Raw genomic sequence first — 27098 nt, forward strand, 5'->3', positions numbered from 1 at the left:
CAGTTAATTTCATCATGTGTAAGATAAGCATCAAAAATCTGAACCAGAATTCCTCTCACTCAAAAAGATGCCTCAGAGTTACACTGAAGAGCACGGAGATTTTAATTTTCAAAATTCATCTGCAGTTGTATTTCCATTATTAGTTCTAAAACTACGCCAGAGCTACTTTGTGTTTCTCAGAGTTGAGTGTCAGTCAGTCCAAATATGCAAATACAGTTGACTAATCAACATGTGTGAACCATCATATACATTTATTATACAGTATTCATGATCATGTTTAAACGAATATTTTTAAAAAAGACAGCTAAATTATTCACATAGGTGACTGCTTAAAAATCTAGCTAAATGGGATCTTAAAATAGTTTGTAGATAAGAAATTCACTTCTGCACTTCACTGAAACTGGGGTTCACGGAAGCCTCCTAAAATTCTTTTTAAAGCCCCAGTGTTACGTGAATGTTTTAGTTCCTTCACTCCATTTCCACTGAAAAACAAAGGTTACAACTTCTTTGCCCTCACTTGCAAGTGGGTTCAAGAAACCTCCAAGAAACCAGCCCTCCAAGGCTATGTATGGAAGCACGTCCTGAAAGCCACTGAGTTTCATCACTACATGAATTTCCTTCAGGCATCGTGTCCCTGGAGAAACAGCACAGAGGGTTCAATTTTTAGGATAAAATGTTTTAATACATCTGCAAAGGCTGGAGTCAAACAAGTCTAGTTTTCGGATGAGGCAACACAAAACATGGAATTCTCTCTTACTTCAAGACTCATATATCCCTCCTGGCCAAAGGACAATTTAAGAAAATTAAATGTATGCTTCATTAGTGATGATAAAGATATTAACAATAGTTTTGACTGAATGTATTTGTAAAACTGCATGTTTTGTGTTAAATAAAATTATTGACTTCTAAACAATAACTCTCTGCTCAAGTAACACACAAATACTTGCTTCAACACCAGGAAAAATGACTTCATGATATCTACATGGTACTCAGGGATTAAAAAAAATCACATTCTCTGGTCTTTTCATTTTTACTCTCACAATAAAATAACAGCCTCGGCATCCTGCTTTTTAGAAGAAAAGCCCTACCTCTTTTGACTTTTTAAGCACTTGAAAATTTTAAAAGAGAAAAACTCAAAAATGCTGACCGTGTAATAGCTGGGTATTCGTGGTGGGTGGAGAACATGAAAGGTTACAATATGGATCTGTGCCTACGCGTTTCTTTTCAACTTGAGCAGCATCCTCCTGCTTCTGCTAACTCGGCAATCATACAGCTGACAGATTTCTGGGTTTTCTAAATAATGCATGGGATTTTCTTTTAACATGTCAGTGCAAAAGTATCAATTCTGCCCCTGTGTCGTTTGTGATGCTGATTTTCCTTGACAGCATTCCATTAAACCAATGAGTTTTTTCCCTCCTGATGGTTCCTTAAATATTCCTCCGAGTGATGTATTTGTGGTTTTTTAAACAGATTGTGAAGGATGTTTGCATTTGTGAGAAAACTGCATGGCAGGTACTGAAGGGAAAGAAGGATAAAAAGATAGCACTTTTTTTCCTACGGAGAGCTTTTTCTCTGATCCTCATATGCCAAAAGCTGGGGTGTTTTTCCTTTCTTTTCTGCCTAACTTAGCTCCTTGTCTGGAAATTAAGCAACAAGACTCTACATGCAGAATAACATTTTGACTTCCTAAGGAAATACCACTGAAACACTTAGTACTGTTTGATATCTCTCTGGGGAAAGCAAAACACATTTCTTAAATCATGCATGGTAACTCCAAAAGCCACCAGAAGGAAATACCTGCTTTATTCTTTGCTGGGAGGTTCTGTACAAACAGCTGCTGTCACGATTGCCAGGCACTGATCCTGCCTTGCTAATGCAGCTTAAAGGATGTCCAGGTAGTGCCACCAACTCTGTATTTTGCAATCTATCCTATCACACACTTGTACAAATTACCTGCTGCCGTGCTATTAAAATAAAAGCTCTGATTTCAAATAAGTTTCAAATTTCCCTATGCAATTATACAGTAATTTCCAGAAAACACTTCACCCAGTTCTAGCATTGCATGATGATGAAAGAGGTGATCTTTACAAACACTTCTTGTGCAACCAGAGAGGTTTTGTTGTGTGTATCTCATTTCTATACAACAACAAAATTGATTACGTGGCTGGGCTTTGAGAGCTGCACACACAGCCAGAATACCTGGAGGCAGCTGCCAGCTGCTCACTCCTGATCTTACTCACTTCCCAAGTGGAATAGGAAAGGCCACAACACTCCTGGCATGTGTCACCAGCCTTAGCTATGGCAAACCTCTGCACTCAGGGCAACCTCAGGTGCCACCAAAAAACCACCTCATCTCCAAGGACTCATTTGGAGTAGCCAAAAAACAAGGAATAGGGTCATGCAAGATTTATGTCCAACTTGGAATCTGATATTTCAGAGGGATGAATTTCTCCCACATCCACCTATGTCCCAAACCACCTGGTTCTCTGAATTCAACCTTCTCTCCAGGATCCTACAAGGAAACAGAGAGGGATCCAAAGCCACCAGGAACAGCCAGCACAGCTCAGCTGGACTGTGGGGCCAGAGAACCTACAGTGTCGGATTAAAGAGGAGATTTCAACTGCCTGAGAAGTTCTGCTTCAACACTTCATATGATGAGTAGGAAGGTGCAAAAAAAATCTCCTTCTCTTCTGCAGGGAGAGTGGAAGGAGGACACCAATGCTCAAATGTATAACAACATCCTTCACATTCTTCACAGCACTGTGAACTAAGGCATTACTTCAATTAAAAAATATGCGCAAATTAATTTTTTGGGGGAAATTTCCCCCACACACGTTTTCAGTATTATCTCTTGTAGCATTTTTATATTATTTAGAATATTCCAGCACCAAGCTCTATCATTACTGAGATTATTGTAACATCACAAAAAGGAGGTAGGTAGTCCAGCTGGACTAGAAGCAGGGAAAGAAGTGGCACATTTACTCCCCACTTTCACAGATACACTTGTAAGATTCAATTCCACACCTGCAATTTCCTAGAGGACAATATAATATCCAAAGAATTAGGCAGTCATTGTGTTAGACCGAGTTAGAGTTCAGATTTTAAATGGACAGCAGGAATTCTGGCTTCAGACAGAGAAATTCTGGAAGAATTTCCATCATCATACATTCACCCACAAAGGAAGAAACTATAAAAGTGCCAGTCTAGGTAATAATAAGAAGCACACCCAAAATTACTTCACACTGAGTTCAACAGATACAGATGGAGGTTGAAATGAATATGCCAAGACATCTTCAACAATTTTTTTATTATACTAATGACCTGCATATAATGACACACTTCCAAAAAATCTGGCAATAAAGCTTCAGGACTTAATGCTGCTCAATTACATTTTTAATTTAAAATAAACAACAGCAAAAAGAGAGTATTCCACTCATCTATCAGACTATGGGATGAGGAGGAAGGCACACATCCTAAAGTGAAATATTTAGTGGCGTTGTAGGAAGTCAACATGTAGCACTAAGGTAAAAAACCAACAATCTCTATAGTTGTTTTTTTTTAAGTAAAACTGCACAACCCTTCAAGTCTTTGTTACAGTAAAAAGAAAAAAAAACAAAGGAAGTAAAAGGTCCTCCGCTCTATATAACTATATTTCTGATTTGACAGTTACAATTATAATCATTCAGACATCTATTTCCCACAAACTCTCCACAGCCATAACCTTTAGTGATTAATTATAAAGTTCCAGGAGCAATAGTACACAGACTAATTTCCTAAAACAATAAAAGACAGAATTTCTCATTTGGAGCTAAATGAAACACGAACAGGTTGTTATTCATGCTGAAATCTAGATGCAGAGTCATGTTGCAGCCATTACAGAAGCTATTAAACACAACCTCAAATCAAAGAAACTGTAGGTCTCTCTCCTAAAATAAAATGTTTTTCTCACTTATGAGGCTTCTGACTCCTTTGCTCTGTTCCTTTTTACCTCTTCTTGGTAAAAAAAAATTTCAAAATTCAATTTTCTTTCTCATTTCACATCCCCGTTTTGTTTTTAATAGCCATTTAAACTGTAAGTCTAGAGCAAAACAAACAGTTGGTGAAGGTTTCATGCACACAGAATTATCCTGGTGTTCCCTTCACAGCGGATCAAAGTCACAACGTGTGTATGAACTTCTAAACGAAATTCCCACTCTCTTCATGCCCCACCTCAGACCCCCAGGGGTTTTCTGCAGTGAATGTTTGATAATTCCTTAGTTATTTTCTGTGGTGAAATGTATAGTCAACTTTTACATCCCTTTCATGTTGGTTTTCCTTTTTGCCACATCCTGCTGTACCTGCTTAAAGCAAATCTTTAAAATATGACCCTCCAACCCACACATTACCAAAATGAGCCTAATGCTGGCACTGAGGACACTAAAAAGAGGGAAAAGTTTGATTTTTAGTATGATTAGCATTAGTTCTTTCTCATAAGGATTTCTTTCTCTGTCTGCAAAGCAACACTGATACTTGAGCCAGCAAATTTGCTCTTGGCAATTTTACTGAATTAGGCAATGAAAAGGGGAAAGAATTGAGAAAAGGTCTTTACATAACTGCTCCCACACCCTTATCCTTGGGCCCACTGCAGCTTCGGTGAAAGTCAGTGGGGATTTCTCCAAATATTTAAACTGGCATTGAGTTGGTTGTGGAACTCACTGAATTGCTAAAAAGCACAGAGAGCTCCCCAGTAACATGTACACCCTTGATCACTGTCCAAAGGATGGCAGGAGAGTTCCTCAAAAAAATTCTCAATACCTAAAATAATCACATTAATGTAGATTCTCCCCATGTGAAGGGCACAAATTTTGCTGTACCAGGTAACACACAAACCCATGAACATTGACATCAGCAAACTTTTGTACAGCAGCTTTTAAATATCCCTAATACCAACCCTACATCTTTTCAGTGTGAAGCTTCCTTGCTCTTCTGTAGGAATTCTATCTTCAGTCCTACTTCTTAGCACTCAGTGAAAATTCAGAATTCATTCTGAACTACATACAAGAGTATGTGTATATAGAGTCACATAAGCTAAATATGCTTTTTCAGTGTTTTTTTTTCTGAATTCAATATGCACTAATTGATTAGGGTCCGAGAGAGGAATAAGAAACACATACCCTGCAGAACAGAAAGCTGGGGAAAGGTTTAATGCAGGAGGTAGAAGCCAGATTTCTTCACTACAGATGAGTACACAAAATTAGAAAAAGGCAACACCACTTTTAGAAAGACTGCTTTGTGCATAATTTGTCATGAATTCAAAGTTATTCCTTTAGAAAATGAGTCTAAGACCTCCCAGCTGCTGCTTTATTGGTCTAATAAATTACCATTCTGATGGCACGATGGGTATACACCACACACCAGGCAGGCTCTGCCTTCGGAGCCGCGGGAATGCCGACGGGAGAGCGGGATGTGACTGGGATCACACAATGCCTCTTCTCTTCAATTGATAATGAGAACAAACCATGAATGGTAGTGTACCATAGCATCATCTGTGCCAAAAAAAAAGTGAGACCAAGAGAAACTGCCCTTATTGTGGCAGGTATCAGAGACAAAAGGGACCTGCCTTGTTCGAGGTTCTCTCACTATCCAAGTAAAAATCTCTTCTATTCACCTGAAAAGGACTTCAGAATAAACAAAGATTTGCTCTTCACAGGATCCATTTCTGACTTTACCTATGAACTCTGTTCTTGAGGAGGTGGGACTCAGGGAACTTCACTCCAATTTACATTAATGCTTATATGGTACAGCCTGAACACATGTTGGGTGTCAGGGCCTTCCCCCCAAGCAGATCCAGTCAGGTCACAGCAAAGGTTCATCACAACTCTCCTTCACAGCTGTGCTTTGCAAATATCCGCCCAAGGAAAGAACAAAATGCAGGAAAGCCAGAAAGCTGATGATTTAGCACTCCCTACCTTACCTTTCTCCAGTGAACTGTGGAACTCCGAATGAATTACAACAACCTGATGCTTTGGAAACTTTCCAACATTTACAGGAAAACTCTGGAAATAACTCTACTATCGGCAATAGAGAAATCTTTTGTTACCACAAATATATTTATGGGGCAGTTTAAAACATCAGTAATGAAAACAATCCTTCACCAATATGAAGATATCTGTTAGGAGTGAAACTGGAGGAACACTGGATGAACGGTTGCAGGAATTTTGCTTTGACACAGGCAGAGCAGAGCTTACAAAACAAAAGAGCACATGAATTTGAGACAGATTTTTGATTCTGTTACCCAAGCACAAGCCCAGGTGTTCAGAGCATCCCTCACCTGCATTAGAATTGAGCTCTTCGTTCTCTGACTCGGTTCCATTCTGACTCCCACTTCCATGGAGGCTGTTCATTGCCATGAGTTTCATTTTCTGTAGCTTCATGGCCTCTGCCATGGCAGCCGCTGTCAGACCTGGAAAAGACAAATAAATAAAATGCAGTATCATACCATACACCGTGGCACTGAAAAGCCTGAACAAAACCTCTCCTTTCAGGAGGAAAAAGTCACATAAATTCACTGCACATTCTTAGTCCAGTTATGTAATGCTATCCTGAACACTGCCTTCATTTTAAAGTCAAGTTACTTCAATACACCATTCTAAGGATTTAAAAAAAAAAAATTCTTTCATGTTTCTATTTCTTTTTAACATAAAGAAATATTTATTTAACGGTATCCCTTTTGATTATACTTTTAAATATAATTTCCTGTCACTTTGATCACCTTGTCACTTTGATCACTTTCTGGTTGACTTATTTAGCTGCTACAAAATTTCCACACACACAGGAAGATACAGTATTTCCTAATTTCAACAGTTCAAAGCCAATTAACATGGAGCAATCAATGCTGTACTATTACATTATACATCCAAATATTATTTTGTTTCTTTCAGAAGCCTTTTGGTTTAGATTAACATTATTGTTACAGGAAAATATCACATTGGAAATGTGTAAAAAAATACAATATGGCTAAGTGCAAACTCAATCCCATTTTTAAGAGACCATTAAGACCAGAATTAAGGGGGGTTATTCTTAGAAGATTTTCAAGTGACTAAAAACTAAATTATTTCCTGTAGTAAACGAGAAGAAATAGAGCAGTGTCAGGCCACAGGTCTCCATAATTATCATAATTAGTTTTATTTAGATTCCCACTATCTTTTTTTTTTCATAAGAGCAAAGTTTTTTATCATTTTGACTTGGTCAGTAAGTAAAAGATCCAATTTTCTTCCACACAGTATCAAACTGCTTTTACTCTGAGCAAGATGTGACTGAAAATCCCTCCTCTGAATTCATCTACCTCGCAGGAAAATTCAGGGTATGCAAACCCTTAACCAAAAAGATCTCCACAGGTATAACTGTTTATTCATTCAGATATGGATTAATGAGTTTACTGGCTTCCTCCTGTATAGCATGGCATGGTTCCACAAAATCACTGAACTGCATTCCCCAAAAACCCAGGAATTTCATTTGTGTGCCCACAAAGATATCGCACATCCAACCACAATGAAATAATCTGTTTCTGGGAAGTATTTGCTTACTGACAGATTAGACACCAATGAAAGGGAACTCAAAATGTTCACATCCTATACAGCCACACATCCATAAATTAAAACAGTCTTCTAAAAGCAGCTGAACTTGACACTCAGATTAGCTCAGCTGCTCCTTTAATGAGCTTCACAAAAGTTAATTTCATTATTAATATACACTAAATACAAAAATGTGAGTCCAGAAAACATCATCAATAATTTTGTCTTTTAGGCCCTTTAATCACTTGGTACAGAAGGTCACTGCACTGTAATAGTACCCACTTTTTATTTTAAAATAATTTTCTTTATAACAGCCTGTAGAGTTCTGCAAATGCTACAGGTTTTTTTATCCAGCAGGTATAAAATGCCGATGTTTAAACTCCTGTTTTTACAAATTCTGACATCACTCACACTTAATCCATCACAGAATAAATCTTCAATGATAAAACTCTTCACACAGTTTCCGGAGAAGATGAAATAGTCTATAAACTTCCACTTTTTTTCCTAGGGAAAGGAAGTGGGATTGCTCTCTAAGTGAATTTCACATGATTTTCAGGAAGTTCAAAAAAACCAAGAATCAGACCAACCCTTCTGAGGAATTTACTGCCTTCAGGATTTCCAGGCACCTGCCTGCTTTTCCAGCCTTTTCCTCCTCATCCAACCAATTCCAAGTTTTGAGATACAGCCATCACTAAAACGTTTTCAGAAACTTGTACCCACCCACAGCAACCTCTTTTTACTTTATATTTCTAATCTATTTATTAAAAAAATCATATTCCTTTTGATGGTTATAAAAATATAGGTCTGAGCAGGGAGTTCTTTATTATACCTTTTTATCACTTTCATGTACCCAGGAATGTATCGAGGAACCAATATCCCAGTAAGGATTTTCATCAGGGTCACTATTTATACAGGTTCTTGCTATGGACTATAAGGTATAAAATTTCATTAGTTTAATTACACAAAATAGTAAAGAAACTATTCATAAGGAGACAGACAGGGAATATAAATTCATACCTTCAGTAAAATGTTCAGAGAAAAGACGAGAAAAAATTATACAGGGCACTGTATTTAAAAAAGGGGAAAAAAACAAAAACAAAAACAAAACCTCAACAACAACAGCACAAAAATCCCCAAAAACCTTCTGAACAGTTGTACAGAAGCGTAACAAAGGCAGAAAGGGTACCAAGGAACAAACAGAAAATAATAAACACAGTCCCAAAACCACCACGCTGCCGCCTGCAGAAATTAAAGGTAATTATTGTCAGGCGTTTCTGAGCTCCCTAACCAGACACAGCTGCCATAAGGACACCAGCCAAAACACAGTGATGGATCAGAAAACTGTGCTGTGCCATCTGCCACACCAAAGTCACTCCACTTCAGCATTAAAAGTTTAAAGAGTAAAGCACGGTCCTAGTGTAGAGAGCACTGAAGATCCTGCACAGCCTTGAAGCAGATCCAGCCAAGATTATCCCTCAGCTCAGTGTCAACAAAGTCTTTATGCCCTCACTCACCACTCCCCAGTCTGTATAACTTCTTACTTGAACTCTGATAGCAGCAGAAGCCCCAAAATGTGCCTGTATGAGGCACTGTAATAACAACGCATTAATTCTTCAGCATTTCTGAAGGATAATAAAATTGAGGCTAAAGGAAATGGTTTCAGCAGTAAGGGGGTGCCACTGATTGAAATGATGGAAGAAAACGTGCAGCAAATTGCCCATTGGCAAAGTCTTCAATTAAGGTACTGCCATGGCTAACGTTACTGAAGCTATTATTTAATTTAACTATTAATAAAACTCCCTTCTTTAATTGACTCAGCTCAGGCTAGCTGCAGCAAAGAGGGCTATTCTTCAACTGACTTATCTAAGGACCTACAAAGAACTGAAGAATCATTTCTATCCTCTCAGATGAATCATTATCAGCAGCAGGATCTCACTGAGAGCACCTCACTTTGAAAAATGTCCTGGAAAACTGCTGTAACGTATACATCTATCCCTCTACTTCCCTCCAAAATGAAAGGATCACTAGGAAAACCGACATGCTGGATCACATACTTCAAAGCTCCCATTTTTCCCTCTCCATTTACACTCGAAATTTTCCTTCCTTCAGTTATCTTTTGCCAGCTGTGATCAATCACTGAACGCCCAGGAAATAAACTGCGGCCCATTTATTATCAAACACGTACAGCCTTTAAATGCAACAACAACACAGGAAGAGTCTCAGCACAACTGAAATGGTTTCTCTGCAGAACTGCCACCAGTAGCCCAGAACCCCCCAGCTGCCTTGGCGGGAACGCAGCAGCTCCTTGGAGAGCTGGTGGGATCTCTGAGAGGGACACGGCCGCACCCACGCCGAAATCTGGGAGCAGTGCTCAGGGTCAGCTCCCTGCACATGAATCTTGATTACAATTGCATAACAGCTTGTGGTGGTCAGCTACACCTGCACCACCTTGCATATGGCAGAACAACCAGCTGCCATTAGTAACCTTCTTCCTGTGACTTTGGTCAGGACACCGTGTACTCTGCCTCTGACGAGTCTGCAGAACTCTGCTGCACAACACACCAGTTCAGCCCCCAAATGACCCCTCAAGGACACACAAACCAGCACGCTTCAGGTACAGGCAAAATTCTGCAATTGTATTCTGAGCCACAGTTAGAACAGGCCTAAGAACCAAAGAGTTCTCAAACAAGGGAGCTGGATGCAAATGAGAGCCACACTCAGCTGACTGAACACGGCAATGGTATTGCTCTGGGGAGAACTCAGGGCTTATGGGGTGTTGGAGATGGAGCAGATCCAAATGTTCTGTGAGGTTCTGGCTGTTCCTGGACCCACTGAGCACATCCTCTGCTCCTACAGCCATGGCCCCTGTGGTACCTGAAAGGGTACCACCAGAGAGGCTTCTCCATCCCTTGTCTGCATCCCATTAAAGCCACTGGTTAATTGTTTACTCAGACATCCCCTACACAGACACACAGACTACTGAAGGTTATTCCTCTGGGAAGTCTCAAGAACTATTTCAACAGAAGCAGCATTTTTACTGCATGGCCCAAAGATCACACCAACTCCAGGCCATTTGCAGTGTCCCCCTCAAGGCCAGTCCCCCGTTACAGGGCAGTGCTGAACCAGGTTACAAGTGCATCTTGCCCCCACTAACATCACAATTTACTCATTAGCAAATACCTTCCTGGAGACATAAAAAACCAAAACTCAGTTCCATCCCTACACTGAGGTACCTACAGTGTCTTGCATGCAAATGAACCCTCCAAATTTAACTAATATCCGGTCATTGAAAATTAGATTTTGATGGTGAATACAAGGACTCTGAGCTTTTTTAGGTGACCCTGAGTATCTGCTAATCTCATACTCCTGCTACAGCTATTTTTTCCAGTTTCCTGATTAGTCAGACTGTGCCCCTCCTTCATATTAGTTTGAAAGCTTTTCTGTCAAAACTGTGAACAAGTAAATTAACTAAAGGAGAACTATGAGTAATCAAATCTTGAGGTTTGCAATTAATTAAATGAAATGGTGAGTCAGTGAACTGAAAAATGGTTTTATATTAAAACAAAACATTTAATTAAATTAACAGTCAACACTTTGCAATTAATAATATTCAAAAGGAAAAAATGAAACCCAGTTTAGCCTTGCCATATTATTTCAGTTTAACAGCCAAGCATTGTGCATCAGCTTGTTTGTTATTTGCATTCAAAGCTGCCATGGGTCAAGCACAATATGCTAAAACAGCAACGATGAAATATCTGATAGTATGAAATGTTAGTATGAGAGACCATATTGCAAACAGTGGAAACAATCCTGAAACATCCAACAAATCAGGCTTTGGAAGGCTGGAAAGGATGTGCTCACTTCAATAAAATTAATGAAAGTAAATAAATATAATGTACATTTTCAGAATGTCTATGACAATTTACTTATTAATTTTAAAAATCAAGTTAGAAAGTGAAGGCTTCTCTGTAGCTGAAACGAATCATCCTTGTTTAGTGATAAACAGGGAGGTAAAACTCAGCTACTACACCAAGGACAGTAAAACCAACTTCTTGAATAAGAACAGTAAAATGCCCAGAGTGTTAGAGCAGTTTGGAGACAGGTCCAAACTGATTTGTCTTATTACTGCAGATTCTTTTCATGTTTGTAAACTGGCTCAACTGGATATGTAGGAAAGTTTTAGCTCTAGTGCATGTTATGTTTCCAGTGGCTGTTCAAAGATACCCTGGTGCCACTTAGGACTGGTCACAATAATCCATCCAGGTGAATCATTTGAGAGATCCAGGAAAGGAACTCAATAAGGAACTGAGGCACTGCAGGAAGGGGATGGTGCTCAGCTTTATCATGAGCCTCAGGCCCCGGGAGGACACTTCTGAGCCCAGGCTGAAATCCTTCTGACACCCATTTGACATTGCCAAGATGAAATACAGTCAACGGCCAAGAAATGTATCACAACACTGGAGCTTCTTTCATCTATTCTTACACCTCAGCCAGTTGTTCTGATATTACAATCATATTTTAAAAATATGGTCTTGCCTGTTTTGCAACAGGAAAACATCTAAAATAACAGCAAGAATTGATTTTTAGAGCAGAAAATCTGGAAGTATTTATACAGTATTTATCATGCTACGTGATCAAAGCAAAAGAGAAAATAAAGACCCCTTGCTTAATCTGGACAGGGCTTGGAGCAACCTGGTGGAAGGTGTCCCTGCCCATGGCAGAGGTTGGAACAGTGATCGTTCAGGTCCCTTTCAACCAAACCATTCTGGGATTCTTAAAATATGTTCAGTTAATGAAAGCTGAGAGACTCTTGAAGATCCTTACCAAAACATTTCAGACAAGAGTTAAAAATTTTGAGTGGCCTAAGATTTTTAAATACCACCACCTTAAAAAATGTCCAAAAAAAGGAAAAAAAAATACACTGTGGCAAAAGAATCCTGCTGGGAGGAAAAAAAAATCCAAACAAATATTATGCATATTTGTCAGGAATTGTGAGGAATTAATCTTCCACAGAGAAGCTGCAGTCAGCTCGAAACTGTCACAGTGTTTTCTTGAGAGACTTGATTCTCTGCCTTCGTGCAGTCCCTGAATATTCCCTACATAACCTCCCCTCCTGCAGCAGATAGACAGGGACAGACCCACAGACAGGTCTCTTCATCACACAACCCTGCTTCCCCCACAGGTCAGCTGATACTCTGTCACCAACCAGGCAGTGATGCTGGGGAAAACAACAGCGATAATGTCATTTAAAGACTTCGGCAAATGCTCAAGGGGTGAGAATTAGCTCTGCACAAATGTTCCTGAATTTCTGACGGCTTGAGCTTGCAATCCTGGTAATTTCTGTTTAACGTGGTGTGCTTGCTCACCTTGTTTTAATTTTAAAATATGATTTCATGCAGAAATTCACATGAACATAAGATTAAAACATTTAAACATCGAAACATCCCTGCCACTCTGTGGAATATTCCACAGAAGCAACAGGTTGTCACTCTCTAATTTCACACATATCTAGACAGTAGCAAAAGTCCTGATACTTACAAATCTGGGTGTTCACTTCAAACGTGGGGAGAGTTTGCTTTCCAGATGCTTTCATCCCTAGTCTGCCTCTATCATTTAGGCTTCTCACACCAGTTACAACCTTTGTCCTAATCTTATCCTCCCCGACATCCATCTGAGAGACTGGAAACATTTTTAACATGAACATCTTCCACAAAGTCCCTGTACCTGAGATATTTCATATCCTCCATCCACACAAAGAGATGATGACCAAAGAGCTGCCAGATTTCTTGTCTAGACCCAAGGGGCTCACAGTTCGAAATAAAGAAATTTTAATCCCGAATTTGTGCCTAGATCTGTAACATGAGCACTCCTATTCAAGCTGATATGCATATTTTATAGCTGACTTCCTCCCCAAAAAGGCAGCCTTCTGTCAAACAAAACTGCAGCTTCCCCTATTGGAGGGACACAGAAAAATCAGAACTACCAAAAGCACTGAGAGGGTTACATTACTTTTTTTGCCTTCATTCTTCCAGTGTGTCTCCTGAGAATTGATTAATTTTGTGACATTTTCTGCTCTTTTTTACAATCCATGTCATGAAAATGATTTGTCACAGCTTTAATGCGTAATACTTTTAGTAGCACTACTGTGACCTTTACCTTCTTCTGTACATTTGATTGACTGACCACCCCACTTTTGATCTACAGGTTTCAGGAGATGGAAGCACGAGAGACACACACAGCAGCCATTGAATTATCGTGGAAAAAATCACAATCACTTTATAACTTGGATGTTCTCTGGTGCATATCTGATGCAATTTTAGTCATGTCACTGAAAATTTTAAACATAAAATGTAAACTTCTAATATGGGATGTATTTAAACAGTGTTTTCCTACATCAAGAGTGACAAATTCATTCACTAGGACTCTGATTCCAGTCACGATAAGAAAAGTTAAACTAGTGCTCATAATCATCCAAACTCTTAAACCATCCACTTTCATAATGCTGTCACAGACTAAAGATTGCAATTCTTTGAGATAAGGACTTGAAAAATTAAAAACTAAACCAGAAATACATGAAATTACCTGAAGCCAACATATAAAATAAATCCCATTTAGAGGAAAAGAAATATTAACTCCAAAGTGCTAAATATTCAGAAGCCACAGGGGAAGAACACAGTGGTGTTATCATTAGCATTTGCTTCTGATTGCAGGACTTTGTTATCCTTGGATTAGAATATGCTTGGATTCCTGGGAACCTAAAATTATGTTATCAATATATTAAACTTAATACTCCTTGTGTTCACCACAGACATTCTATAACTTCACTATAATCACAGAAGTCTGCCATGGTATATGTGCTGCCACCTGAAATTACAGTTAGCTGTTGTTATTTTTTTCTCCATGCTTATTCCTTTCCCTTTAAATCAATTTTGGAGATTTAAAGCACTTGTCTGTAACTGGTAATGAAGGGGTGACTGTAGAAGTTTCTGGAGGTGCTTTCAGTTAAGTATGAAAAAGTCTGAAAGCTTATCTGGAGTTGGCACAAATCTCTCGAGTTCGTAAAATTAATTGGGCTGGAAGGTCTCCTGAGAATAAGGATATCTTGGGGAGTGATTTCAAGCTACTTCCTACTTGTGACTGGAAAACATCATACAAATATTTGTTTCATACAGGATGGCACAGCTCAGCTACATCCCAGCTGTCTCAAACCACAATTTTAAAATGGTGCATTTCAAGGACTTTAAGTGAATACTGAGTTCCATAAATTCATCATGCTACAGTTTTTCAGATGAAACCAAAATTATTTAGAACAGACCATCACCTGGGGTGGCAACTAGAGCTACCTCAGATGGCAAAATTACAACCAAACTCTATTTACACAACTTTGTAGAATCGTTCCCTCTATGGTATTTCTTCCACATGGGCAATTTTTCTGCCAGAATAGAAAGTGAATGTTGTGATCACACAGCTACTGCTGCCCTGGGTACCTAAGGCTGAGAAATCTGTGGCCACTTCAAAAAAACCCACAAAAATATTAGGCTTATTTGAAGCACAACAACTTAAGCAATGAAAAGAGGGAGCCCAGGCACTCCTCTCCAAATGGCATTTAATTAACACAACCTCAAAAGACTCAAGTTTGAAAGCTGCCTCACTTAGGAACAGAAATTCCTGGAATATTCTTCTGAGACTTATAACCACTTTCCAATTCCGGCTGTTGAATTAAAGCAAAATATTTGTGCTTTCAGATCATTTGAAATACCACAGTGAAAAATATTTGGGGATGGTATTAGGAGTTCTCCAGCTTTAAGCAGCACCTACCACATCTGAATTATCACCAAGCTGACAAGAGATGTATAACGTAGCACAGAAACATGACTTTAATTTTCTTGGAACAGTTGATTCCCAAATGAATATTCCTTTAATTATTCGATGTAAAATAAAGTAATACTTGGGGGAACAAGGATTGGACTTTGGGCCTCTACCTCTTCACATGAGGACTCTACCTACTGTATGGACTTGATACACTTCTGGCATAACAAGATGTCTTGAGCTTCTGTTTTGTTTTTCAAATAAGAGAGTGGAAAACCACATTCATCCAAACCAGTTCCAGCCTGATGCTTCATACAGTCCTCAGGAATGTAGCTTTTGCTATGAAGCCCCTTTCACCAGAGTTGGTTGTTCTAAGGATTCTGTGGTGAGCTGGCACTCACGGCGTGTCATGGCACATCAATGCCATGCAGTTCTTTTTGAGAAGGAAAAGAGATATTTGAGGTAAGTTCATTTCTATTTCAGCAAGGTTTGGACAGCAATCTGAGGGCCACACCTGAGGAAGGACAAGCTTTCATGTAACTCTCCCACTTGCACAGCAAATTTCTGAGGCTGGAGCAGCCCCGTCCTCAGGGCAGAGCTGAGCTGGTGCTTTGGGCAGCTCTGTGAGTAAGTGATGGATATGTGAATTTCCAACACTGCAAAGGGAAAATGAGGAGGCAGCCCAGGGGCTGGAGAAACCAGATTTAACTTGGAGCTATGTGTAGACCACAGGTAAAGAAACACAACGAGCCCCGTCTTCCTCTGGGGCCCAAATTAATGACTATTGATCACAGGGCCAGAGCGTGGGGAGCACGATCACACAAGGGGGTATCTTAACTTTCATTTTTTACCTCTGATTGTTCTGATCTCTCTCTTTTTAAGTTGCTTTCATATAGTTTTGTTGAAGCTTATTCATGCACATTTACTCACCCAAATAACAGGAGAGACAAGTAATTTAGTCCCAATAGGTTGATATCGCCTTTGTTTATGAAGTTATGCCAGAATAGCTATTTCCATTTTACGCTATGCAAGGCAAAGAACATTTTTCAAAGCTGAGACACTGACTGGAAGCTTATTTTCTTGTTCCAGGTGGTGAATAAAAATAACACGTAGAAGATGAACTACACCATTTTTAAAATCTTAAAGGATGTGTCTCTACTCATTGGTCAAGCTGAATTAACTTGCAGTCTCCAAGCCAAATGCAGGCTCAAGGAGGAGAGGAATAATTTAGTCACTGAATTGAAACACTGAGTAATCTAAAATTATGCAAATATTCTTTTTGCCCTTGCAAATCTTTACAGATAAACTCTACTGGTCCTTACTCCCGCCTTTGCATCAGTATAGCAGTTTCATTTCTTCTAGAACTATGGCAACAAACATTTTTAGCTCAGGTTTTGTGCAATTATTTCAGCAGTCAAAGTATGCTCAGATTTTAAAATAGATTCTCAAGATTTTTGAAATGGAAATTAATTAAATGCACTTTAAAAATAAAACTGTATTTAATACAAATGATGTCCAAGATGTACTGAAATCTTTTTATCCAATTCAGAAAAATACTGCAGGTTTCTATTCATCTTGCTTTTCCAGAATTCTACATTATATAACTAACTCCTTGCAAGCATTGTAATTATTATACTCTTCAGTCCTCAACCATTTCTCAGTATTAATACTGTACCTTTTGCAGCTATCTTTTTAGAGCTGAGAGGTTTAATTCTACTTTAAGGCCTTTTCCCACACTGATAGGTTGAGTGTTATATATTATTATAAACTTATCTAGGCAATATTCCAATGCATTCCCAGTAAGCATTTAGCTCTGGGTTTAGAAGTTTAATATGCAAAACCTCTGTCAAATTAAAGTTTATTAAAAACACAAATTCTGCTTCTTCTATAGATGTTCCTTTTAAATAAATCTTTTCAGTATTTGTCTACTATATCCTTTAATTGACATTTCCTTAAAAGCAGCACCACACTGATAAGACTAGGTTTAATAACTAATACCTGACCAGTTCACAGTGTTAAATATAAATCTTAACTGTAATTTTATTCCTCTCTATATTTTTAGGCCTACTCACTTCAGTCAGGCTGAAAAGTGGGTGTGAGACAGGCTCCCCTAATGTGAAGGAACTTACAGATGACCAAGAAATGTATTTATGTGCTATTCAGAAAATACATGATTTGTCCTTATTTCTTTCAAAAATCCACCAAACTGCTCATACTTGAGAAGAAAATTAACCTTTTTACTGATTAATCATTAGGCAGCTTTGACTGTTGAAGAGAAAATTGTGTTACAAATGAACAGCTACCTGTTATCAAATTACAAGGCATTTTCATCAAAGGACCCAAAAATGCAGCACATTGACCAGTGAACATGTTTCCACTGACCTGGGGGAGATTTTTCCAGTTAACAGCTTCTGAAGAATGCTTCCTTTTGATTCTTGTCTCTGACACAAAAATGATTGTGCCATTTAGCCCCTGCTCTATCACATACATCAGAGAATCCTATTTACTCACACGCTATTGGAACATTAAAATACAATAGTGTGATTGTCTCTGGGAGAAAATTTTAAAGATTGACTTCTTTCTTTTTTTTTTTTCTTTTTTTTTAAAGGGAGTAAGATCAAAAGCAAACTTTAATAGATGTTTGACTAAGGTCACACTCCTAGGAAATGGAACACTGAAGATGAAAGAGAACAAATAGATTTGGTTTTTGATCTCAGTCAAATGCATTTGGCATTGTTTAGCTTTTATAAAATACTTCAACTTTAGGCCATATCATGATTAAAATGAATTGGTTGAAGTCCTGAGGTTTAAATAGTTTGGTAAGACTTTAACATACACCAATATTTGGAAAAACATCTTAAGTATTTGGCCATAATTTTTTCTTACTGCAATGAAGTCAGGTCAGGCCTAAATACTGTTGCTAATGCCAGATGAATATAAACAATTTCAAGAACACATCTTCCTAATCATAGGTAATTTTAAGAGTTACTATCCACCAGTGCTGTGAAATCAGGACCAATGGTGTTCCTAAGCAAGAAACTTTAAGGGAAGTGCAGAGCACTGAGAGAGTCATTGGAATTACTCAAATAAAATGTGTCCCCAGCCCAGAGTGTGTCAGATCCTTTTACCAACTTATTTCACAGTTCTTGCAGATGTCCACATTTGTAAATTAAACAGTAGTAAGACAGGAATGGATTACAATCTACAAACTATTACTTTCCAATTTGTCAGCAATAATGGTGTTTGCTAACTGAAGACAACTTGCTTAATTAAGGGAAAAGATGAGATAACACTCATTAAAGCAACAGGCTGAAATCATTACTATTGTTACAAAAAATTAATTATCATTAGCCATCAGAAGCACTGCAAAAACCTATAAATCACTTCATAGGCTACAGTCAAACTTTCCAAAGGAGTTCAATGAGCTCAGCCCTCTGACAGAAATCAGTGATGGCAGGAAATGCCCCAACCCCAAGCTTCAAAGATGCCTTTTTAGAGTTTTGATGAAAATTAATGATTTACCCCACAAAATATATCGCAATAGAAAAGAGTGCAGCCAAGTTATGCAAACATTTGGCCTCAGAAACACTACAGAAATGGTGCACAAGGGAAGAACTTCCTGCTCTTACCTTCAAATTACTGTATTACAGCAATGAGAAAGAACTGATAAAGAGCTGAGAATTTCCCAAGGTACAAGGTCAGGTGTTTATCATCACTAAAGGAGACACAGCTGACCACAAGCCCTAAAGATAATCCAGGAATGGAAGAGGTGATTCCCTTGTACTTCACTTCTCCCAATACCTTTCTCAAGGGCCACTTAAAACACAACACAGAGGAACAAGATGCCTCAGCCATTATTTGCTCTCCAACATCCAGCCACAAATTTAACCACACCAAGCAATAATTCACTCATTCCTTCTTTATACTGATTATTTCTTAAAAAAAAGGAAATATCACAGGCTCCCCCCTCTTTTTATTAGAAGGACATGGCCTATTACACCTTTTTGTATTATTTATGACTTCCATGTACCACATTTCTGCTGCTGAGGCAATAAGTGTGATTTGCTGAACCCACCTGGACACTGAAGATCTGTGCAGACCAGAAAACCCAATAAGCTTAGATCTGACTCTCCCAGCTACAGAACACCTGCACCCAGCAATATTTTAGCTATGCCACTCTCAAATATTACAGGTATGCACCTCTCTTTGTACCCTAAACTTACCTGCAAGACCCTGCCATACATCACAAATAAACCTGCTTCGTTTCTCAGCACCTCAGTTCACTGCCACCAAAAAACTTACACCTTCAGCTAAACTGGAAACTTGTCACCCAACTTCAGATGCAAGTCAGTACTGATCTATGCTACTGCAAACCTGACGCTTAAAAATCCCTGCCTTAGACCAGAAGGATTAGTAATGGACAGAAAAATAATAAAATTCTAAGAAGGCTACTCATTTTTACACCAATACAGAAAAGCTATTTGGAAAAGTACTAAACCATCTTGTTTTCAAGGACAGAGCACACACTTTGAGAATGGAAGCCACTGAAGCAAACTGGATATCTGCCTAAGAGTAAACAAGGGCATTTTAGAGAGAGGCTGCTTATCCACCCCACGTGGAGGGGTTTTTAACATATATGCAATTAAAGCATTATATATAAATATAAAGAAATATATATACTATATATATATATGCTTTTATTCTCAACAGTTTGTTGATCAACAAAGTGCAGCCAATGTGGGATCCAGTTCCTGTTTCTCCTATTAGTTATATTTCTCCAGGCACTGAAAACTTTCTGTGTTTCTTGAAGCCATGAATGTTTTCACTTCTCTATTTTCACTTCTATACTCTTAAGACATTAAGCCCATAAAATGCCAATAAAAAACTTCCTTTGTTTCAGCAGCTGAATGTTTGCTATTCTGCACATCCCTTGTTTTTCCTGAAGGACACAAAAACTCATAGGATTAATTATTCAGCACATTTAGGCATCACCAAAGCAGGTCTTGGTCTCAGCCTTTTCCCTGTCCAGCAGCACAAATTTCCTTTTTCCTTTTTATACATTTCCCAGAGAAGGTTTATCTGCAGATTTAACTGTGGAATATGTTGTTACTGGAATTTCCAAAGAAAGAAGCTCAAAAATTAGAAAGCTTCTTTATATGGAATATACAGAAATGTGCTCAATGACAGGAAAAAAAAATTAGAATTAAACCAATTAGTAGAATACTGTACAACTAATTTGGATGTGTGGTAAACAAAGTTATCCCTTGAGTCTTCCAACTGTTCTGCTGGTGGGCTCAAGTTTCAAAATACTGTGCCTCTTAAACAGTGAAATAAATAAATTCTTCATAGTCTTCAGTGTCTGGTTCTTTGCAAGAAAAGGAATTTATTAAAAAGCACGAGTGTATTTATGGATAAAAATAACTTCTAACAAATAAAACCCAGTAGAATATGAAGCAAAAATTAAGTAAAATAGTGCTCGATTAATTTGGTCCTTAGTAGGAATATAAAAGGACCAGCCTGTGGAGGATATCATAAGACTGATTTATATTATGAATACTGAACTATCGAGGTAGTTGCTTATATATCACGTTTTATAAGAGGCACCATGGGATCACACCATCTGGTATGGAGACATCAATAACTGCACCTTTTAAAAAATAACAGCCAGAGACCAAAAATGAGCACTGGGAGGTTTTCTTTTGTTTTCTTTGTAACTACGGAAATTTTCCAAAGGAAAACGAGGAGCACAGAAAGGTGCAGCAGGACTAAAGGCCAGCCTTGGAGGGGCACAGGAGTCTTGGTGTTCCCACAACCCTGCACACACAGGCAAGGGCAGGCACAGAGTGTCTGTTCTGCTGGTTCATTTATGCTTCAGATAAATTGCTGGTCTTCCTAAAAGATATTTGGTAACATCACAGACAAAAATACTCGATTAAAATATTTTACCTTTTTTTATCCAACAGCTGTGAAGCCCTTTAGGCTGAACAAAGTGAGGAAGAGACAACATAGCTGCCAAGTCCATACGTGACTTCTGCTGTCACAAGCAAAACACTGACTTAAAGTCTAATAGTAAGACTATATAGGATCATAAGACTTTGGGTGTTGTGACTAGATGATCTTTAGGGTCCATTCCAACTCCTTAACATTCTGTGATTCCAAAAAAAGTGTAATCTGTAACCACTTTAACATGTGCCCCTCCTGTAATTTACTATAAACTATATTTAAGGTACTCCAGGAAAAGCTCTTACCTTGTGAAAAAACTGCCCTGAACAATTTTAACCAAGGGTAAAGAGACATATTCCTATGCACATACTAATAGAACTACTTGTATCTGTACAGTTGTGATAGGTACCCAGATTTACTGAGACAGCATTAATTTACTTTGGTCCACATGATTAAGTATTTTTGTTCTTGAGCAAAAACAGTTGTAAGCGCAGAAAACAAATGGTCTCCAGGAAATGAGTTATCTTCCCCTCCCTGAAAGAACTCATAATATGATGAGCACAACATCCCCAATGACAAGATGAAATGGTGTTGTAAGCTGTAGAAATAACAAATCTATTATAAATAATTCCCACTAGAAATCCTGGAGAGTGGAAAACCTACTGCCTATTCTTACTTTATGTAGTGAAAATAGAAAAATGAGAGGGAGATCTGTACGACTGGATTTCCATTGGATTTACCCACAACTTCAGCTGCATTCACTCACAGGTGTCTAATTGTTGTCTCACATTCTTGTCTTTTCTATTTGGCCAAACTGAACAGAAGGAAAAGATGCAAAGATGTCTCCTGTCCCCTGACACATCAGGATTCATTATGGGGAAAAGGAAATGAGAACTATTTCATCTTCAAAACACTTTCCTAAGACATTAACATCTAATAACAGTATTAAAGTCACATTACAGGTCTTTAATCTGTGGCAGTAATAATGCTGTCTGGTTCAATAAAAATACACATTAAAATAAATATTTTGGCTATCCACTCTTAGGAGTCTGCAAACAGTATTATTACAAGTTGAAGACACTTTGGGAGAGTTCAAACTAAACTTTAAGAGCAGTACTATTGCAGTTACATTTGCAGCTTGCATCCTTTTCCTTACTATTGCAGCTTGCATCCTTTTCCTTTCCTACCCATGCTACCCTAGAGAGAAATGAAAACTATTTCATCAGGATTTCTTATGCTAATACTTTTAAAAAAGGAACAAACACACAACAGAAGTTGTCAAGTATCTTGAAACCAGTAACTGAGTAAATAAACACAACAAACCAGAGCTCAGGAATTCTGCACATCTCCTGCAAACCTTATCTGCACAGGTAAGGCCGTGCTCAGCTCACTCCTGAGATACTCCTTACCAAATTTGACCAGAATTCTAGCAGAGGGACCAACTCTATCACCAAAGTGTAACATGATAATTGCTGTTTAATCAGGAAAGCAACCTTTAAAGCCCAACCAGAGTGGCACAGGTTATTTGTCACCAAATCTGGCAGGGTTGGAGGAGATCCTCTGGATACACTGACACATTTCACGATACAATTTACTGGTGTATGTATTTAAAAGTTAGTAAATAATGTTCATTGCTGTAAGAGCAGCCTTTTTAATTTGCTAAGGAGTTTGAAAAGGTATCATAACTTCTTGCTGGTTTACATTTACAAAATTGAGTGTCAGCTTCAAAGTTTTGGGAGCTCCAGCTGTCGAACATGAACACATTCATCTGCAACACTGCAGGCACAGCACTGGCCAATGAGATATTAATTAATTAAGCTGTTTACCAAAAATAAGAAATAAAACAAGCATATTTTTGCTGTTGGCTTCACAGAGAGTGCAATCAGCATTTTCAGATTGCAAAGTAGTCTCTCTTTGTGTTTGTTTTTGGCTGGCTGACGACATTCCCTCGCCAATAATGTGTTACTGCTTGCTCTTTTTTTCAGAAATGGTTGAATTGAAATAATTGAAAGGCTTCTAAATAATATTCCAGCACTCCCTTAACAGCACATGAAACACTCAGGAAATGGAATTCCCCTAATTTTGTTCCATAAGCTCTATGGGTCCTATTTACCTCTTTTTTTTCCCCACACAGCACTTCCATACGTTGGCAGATGACAAGGCAGATAATCCCAATTACATGTGATGGCAGATGAGGTGAGCTGGTACAAAGAACAATGCCTTTCATTTGAAATTTCTGCTCTCTATCTTTCTTGGAGAGATCACTCCTGTTGGCCTGGACTGGTGCATTTGATGGATGGGTCAGCAGCGAGGGTCTGTATGAGCAAATGAGTAAGATGCACATCCCATCCCTCAAACCATAATGAAAATCTTTATGAGATTGGATTCATGCTTTGAGATGACCTAAGAATATGTTCTGGTTCTTTACATATCACAATTTAGTTATCCAGTGACAGCATGAAGATGAGCCAGCACCAGGCACTCCTGAAAGCTGGGAAAGTAACTCACACTGGGGCGGTGCTACTTTAAGCAGGTATTTCATACTAAATTACTTTTAAAACCTCCATAAAACAGCAGTAAGACAAACTTTTCTCATCATGCATGTTCCAGTAATCTTTCTGAAGCAACACAACTGCTGACAGAAAAGCTGAAGATGGAGTTTTTTCTAAATTGCCAGAAGTTGCTCAGTCCTATCTTTTTTTTTTAATTAGCATGTAATGAGACCACAGAACTAATCTGCAAGTAATATCTGTATACATAGGAGAGTAAAAATAAAAGACAATATTATTTATGCTTTATACCTGCACACAAAACCACACCTCTGTGCTGCCAGAACTGACCATATTTACTGCAGGTGGGATCTTCTTTCTCTAAACTTCACTCCTCCAAACTATATTATTTATATTAACTATAAATTGTAGCTATAGTTAGTAGAATATTGAAAAGTTCCCTTCACTCCTTGGGAAAAGGATCAAGGTAGGTCTCAAAAATACCTGCTGTTAAAGCTGCTAGAGAAGTTCCCCCCCGCCCCAAAAAAAAGTTTGTTAACATAAAAAAAAATTATTTCAGAAGTTCTCGCTGAGTTTTTCACAGAAGTTTAATACCTCCAAAAGCTGCTGGCTGATGATTTAGTGACATGAAGTAAAAATTATTCAGGAAAACCATTCACTTTCTTTGCTCAACCCACGTTGAGTTTGCTCAAGCTTGTGTTTCCTCAGCAAGGCCATTAACTGATAGAAATGATATTTAGCAGGTAGAAATTCATTCCTTCATTCTCTCTCTTTCATGATGGAAAAAGACTGAATTTTTCTTTCAACTATTAAAAGCCAAGAATAATGATACCTGAGAGAAGGTGAAAAAGTACAACAAAAATATATATCAACTGTTACGGTCTGGACAATGAAACACAAAAATATGAAAAAGAATATCCACAATCAGCACATAATTTATTGATCGCCCTTTCTCAAATGAAGGGCCATCAGCTAGTTTAAAAGTAAAATTACATACTAAAATAACAGCAGAGAGAGATAAAAATTATGAGGGTCATGCAAGGGGAAAAAGATGTATTTTCAGCAAAGATTTTTAAATGAGATGGAGAGTCAATGAGGCAGAGAAATACAGGAAAGCCCTTCCATGCCAGAAAGAATTGCAGAAAAGCAGGTTCTTTTAGCATTAGTGGTGAAATGTTGAGTGGCAGTATGGGAAAGAATGCAAGAAAAAAGCAAAGTAGACACTCCTGAAATAAACTGCCCTAATTCTGCTTTTAGAATGTATATTAATTACATTAGCATAATGGAAGTTGTCTGAAAGGCCAGACAAAACGGGGAGAAGAAAATAAATGACTTGCTAAAAATGTGCTAACAAGTTACAGGGACCTCAAACCAAGTTTAAATTGTATAGAAGTCATGGATTGGATCACTTTGCTCTCTCCTGAGCACACGGCTCTGAAATCCTCCTTCCCAAATCCCAATCCCTGCCAGACTCCACAACAACTTTTGCTCCCCACACCACTAATGTCATTTCTGTTTCTGTGTCAGGGACCTGCACTTTCCCGGTCACTGGGGACATCTGCCACCAGCTCAGTGCAGTCGGGGTCGAGGGAGGAAAAAGGCAACAGGTGAAAGAAAAATGGCAAGTGCTTGACCACGGAGATAAAGTTCAATGGATTTGCAGCAATAAGCAGAAATTTTAACATAAACCGGGTAAAAAAAAAAAAAGGTCAATTTTTAACAAGCGCAAATAAATAAACGCCGGGACGATTTACCGGGTGTGGGGCGTGTTCTCCATCTGTGAGCTGGACTGGATGTGCTCCTCAGATCCAGTTCAGCTGGATGCTTCTCACAGGAAGAGCTTGGTGAAATTCCATAGCCCAGATAACACAGGAGGCCTGTACACATTCCCTGACATTTCTGTTTACTGGTGTGCAACCCAAGAGCCATCCAGGTCCACAGGCTGCCACTTGCACCGCAAATTTACCCCGCTGAGTGTAAAATTCCTTGTGGGACAGTCAGAATCATTGCAGGTGGTGAGCTTTCAAAATATGGCATGGCTTTGCTTATGTGCAGTCTGTGTAAACAGACTGTTTGCACTCAATAATTAGGTACACAGTTATTTTGGTTTCTTAACGTGAAATTTTAACTTTTTAAGAACAATTATTCTAACGGTCTGTTTGTTTAGTTGCACGTGGCCTCTGCAAAGGTATCTGTTCTTTAGAAACACACATTTAAAAGTCAAAACCTGTGCCCCAGTGGCCAGGGTTTTTCCACATTTTTATATATATATATTAACAAGTTTAACCATGCATCATATGGAAATCAAGTTGTGTCCTTGAGGTTATTTTTATGCAAACTGAGCGTGACTGTGATACTGGGGGTGAATAACCAGCTGAAGGGAGTTTATCTTCACGTCCAGCACGGATCCCCTGGGATGTGCCCACCAGCACCTCCCATGCTCCGTGGGCTGCAGGAGCCACAGCTCCCCCTGACCCAGCAGGTGCTGCCTCTCTGTGTGCTGCCAAGGCACAGTTAGGACGATGCAGACCAGGATTTGTGTTGTTAAAACGCAGCATAATGACACCGGCACTGTCACCTCTCACGTACTGATACGGTGCACCCCGCACGGCCTCGCCTGGCTCAGCATTGTGGAGAAGGAGAGCCCACCTTTCCAGAGGATGAGCCACCACAGCAGCTCTTTGGTGCCAGTTTATTGTAATCCACTCACGTGTAAACCCCAGCACTGCTGAGGCGGGCACAGAACTCCCCGGGCCATCTCCACACAAGGGACGTGGGAGAAGCCTCCTCATCCAGCTCTCCAGTCTGAGACACACAAGGCAAGACCCCGAGTCTCTCCTGCAGCCTCAGCCCTCCCCAACTGCATCCTACACACTCTATTTAAAATCCTAAATACTAAACAAGAATTTGATCTGTGAGAGGACCATGCTCTTGCAGAATATTCTATTAATTTATATATAACTTCCCACAATGACAACCTTGCAGATGTATTTGAAGAACAGGCAACGCGAATACCAAACTGAATCGTTTTTAAGTATTTCCTAAATGGTCTTCCTCTGAATTATGAAATACAATTAAAAAAACACAATTTATTCAATTATGGAATCATATTAAAATCCAATACTTTCTCTGGCCATTAGAACACCTCAGTCCAAGCTACACTGCAGAGCAGTGTATAATTTCAGGCATAATTTCAGGCTGATGCTAATTCAGCTGAACCTGCTCTGAGCCTTCCCTGGCCCTGCTGTGACCACAGTGATGGCAGTGGGAGGCCCAGCACTGC

The 27098-nt window shown here is 38.8% G+C and overlaps 1 protein-coding gene across 2 annotated transcripts in view; it reads right to left on the reverse strand.

Moving 5' to 3' along the window:
* DACH2 (dachshund family transcription factor 2) overlaps positions 1–27098 on the reverse strand; it is a 248579-nt gene that overhangs the window by 79034 nt on the left and 142447 nt on the right. For both annotated transcript variants that reach the window (XM_017819636.1, XM_017819625.1), the window contains exon 3: positions 6311–6442. In XM_017819636.1, coding sequence (XP_017675125.1) covers positions 6311–6442 — 132 coding nt within the window. The remainder of the gene's footprint in view (positions 1–6310; positions 6443–27098) is intronic.

Source organism: Lepidothrix coronata, unplaced genomic scaffold (genome assembly GCF_001604755.1).
Source record: "Lepidothrix coronata isolate B3197 unplaced genomic scaffold, Lepidothrix_coronata-1.0 Scaffold2, whole genome shotgun sequence".
Taxonomy (NCBI): Eukaryota; Metazoa; Chordata; class Aves; order Passeriformes; family Pipridae; genus Lepidothrix; species Lepidothrix coronata.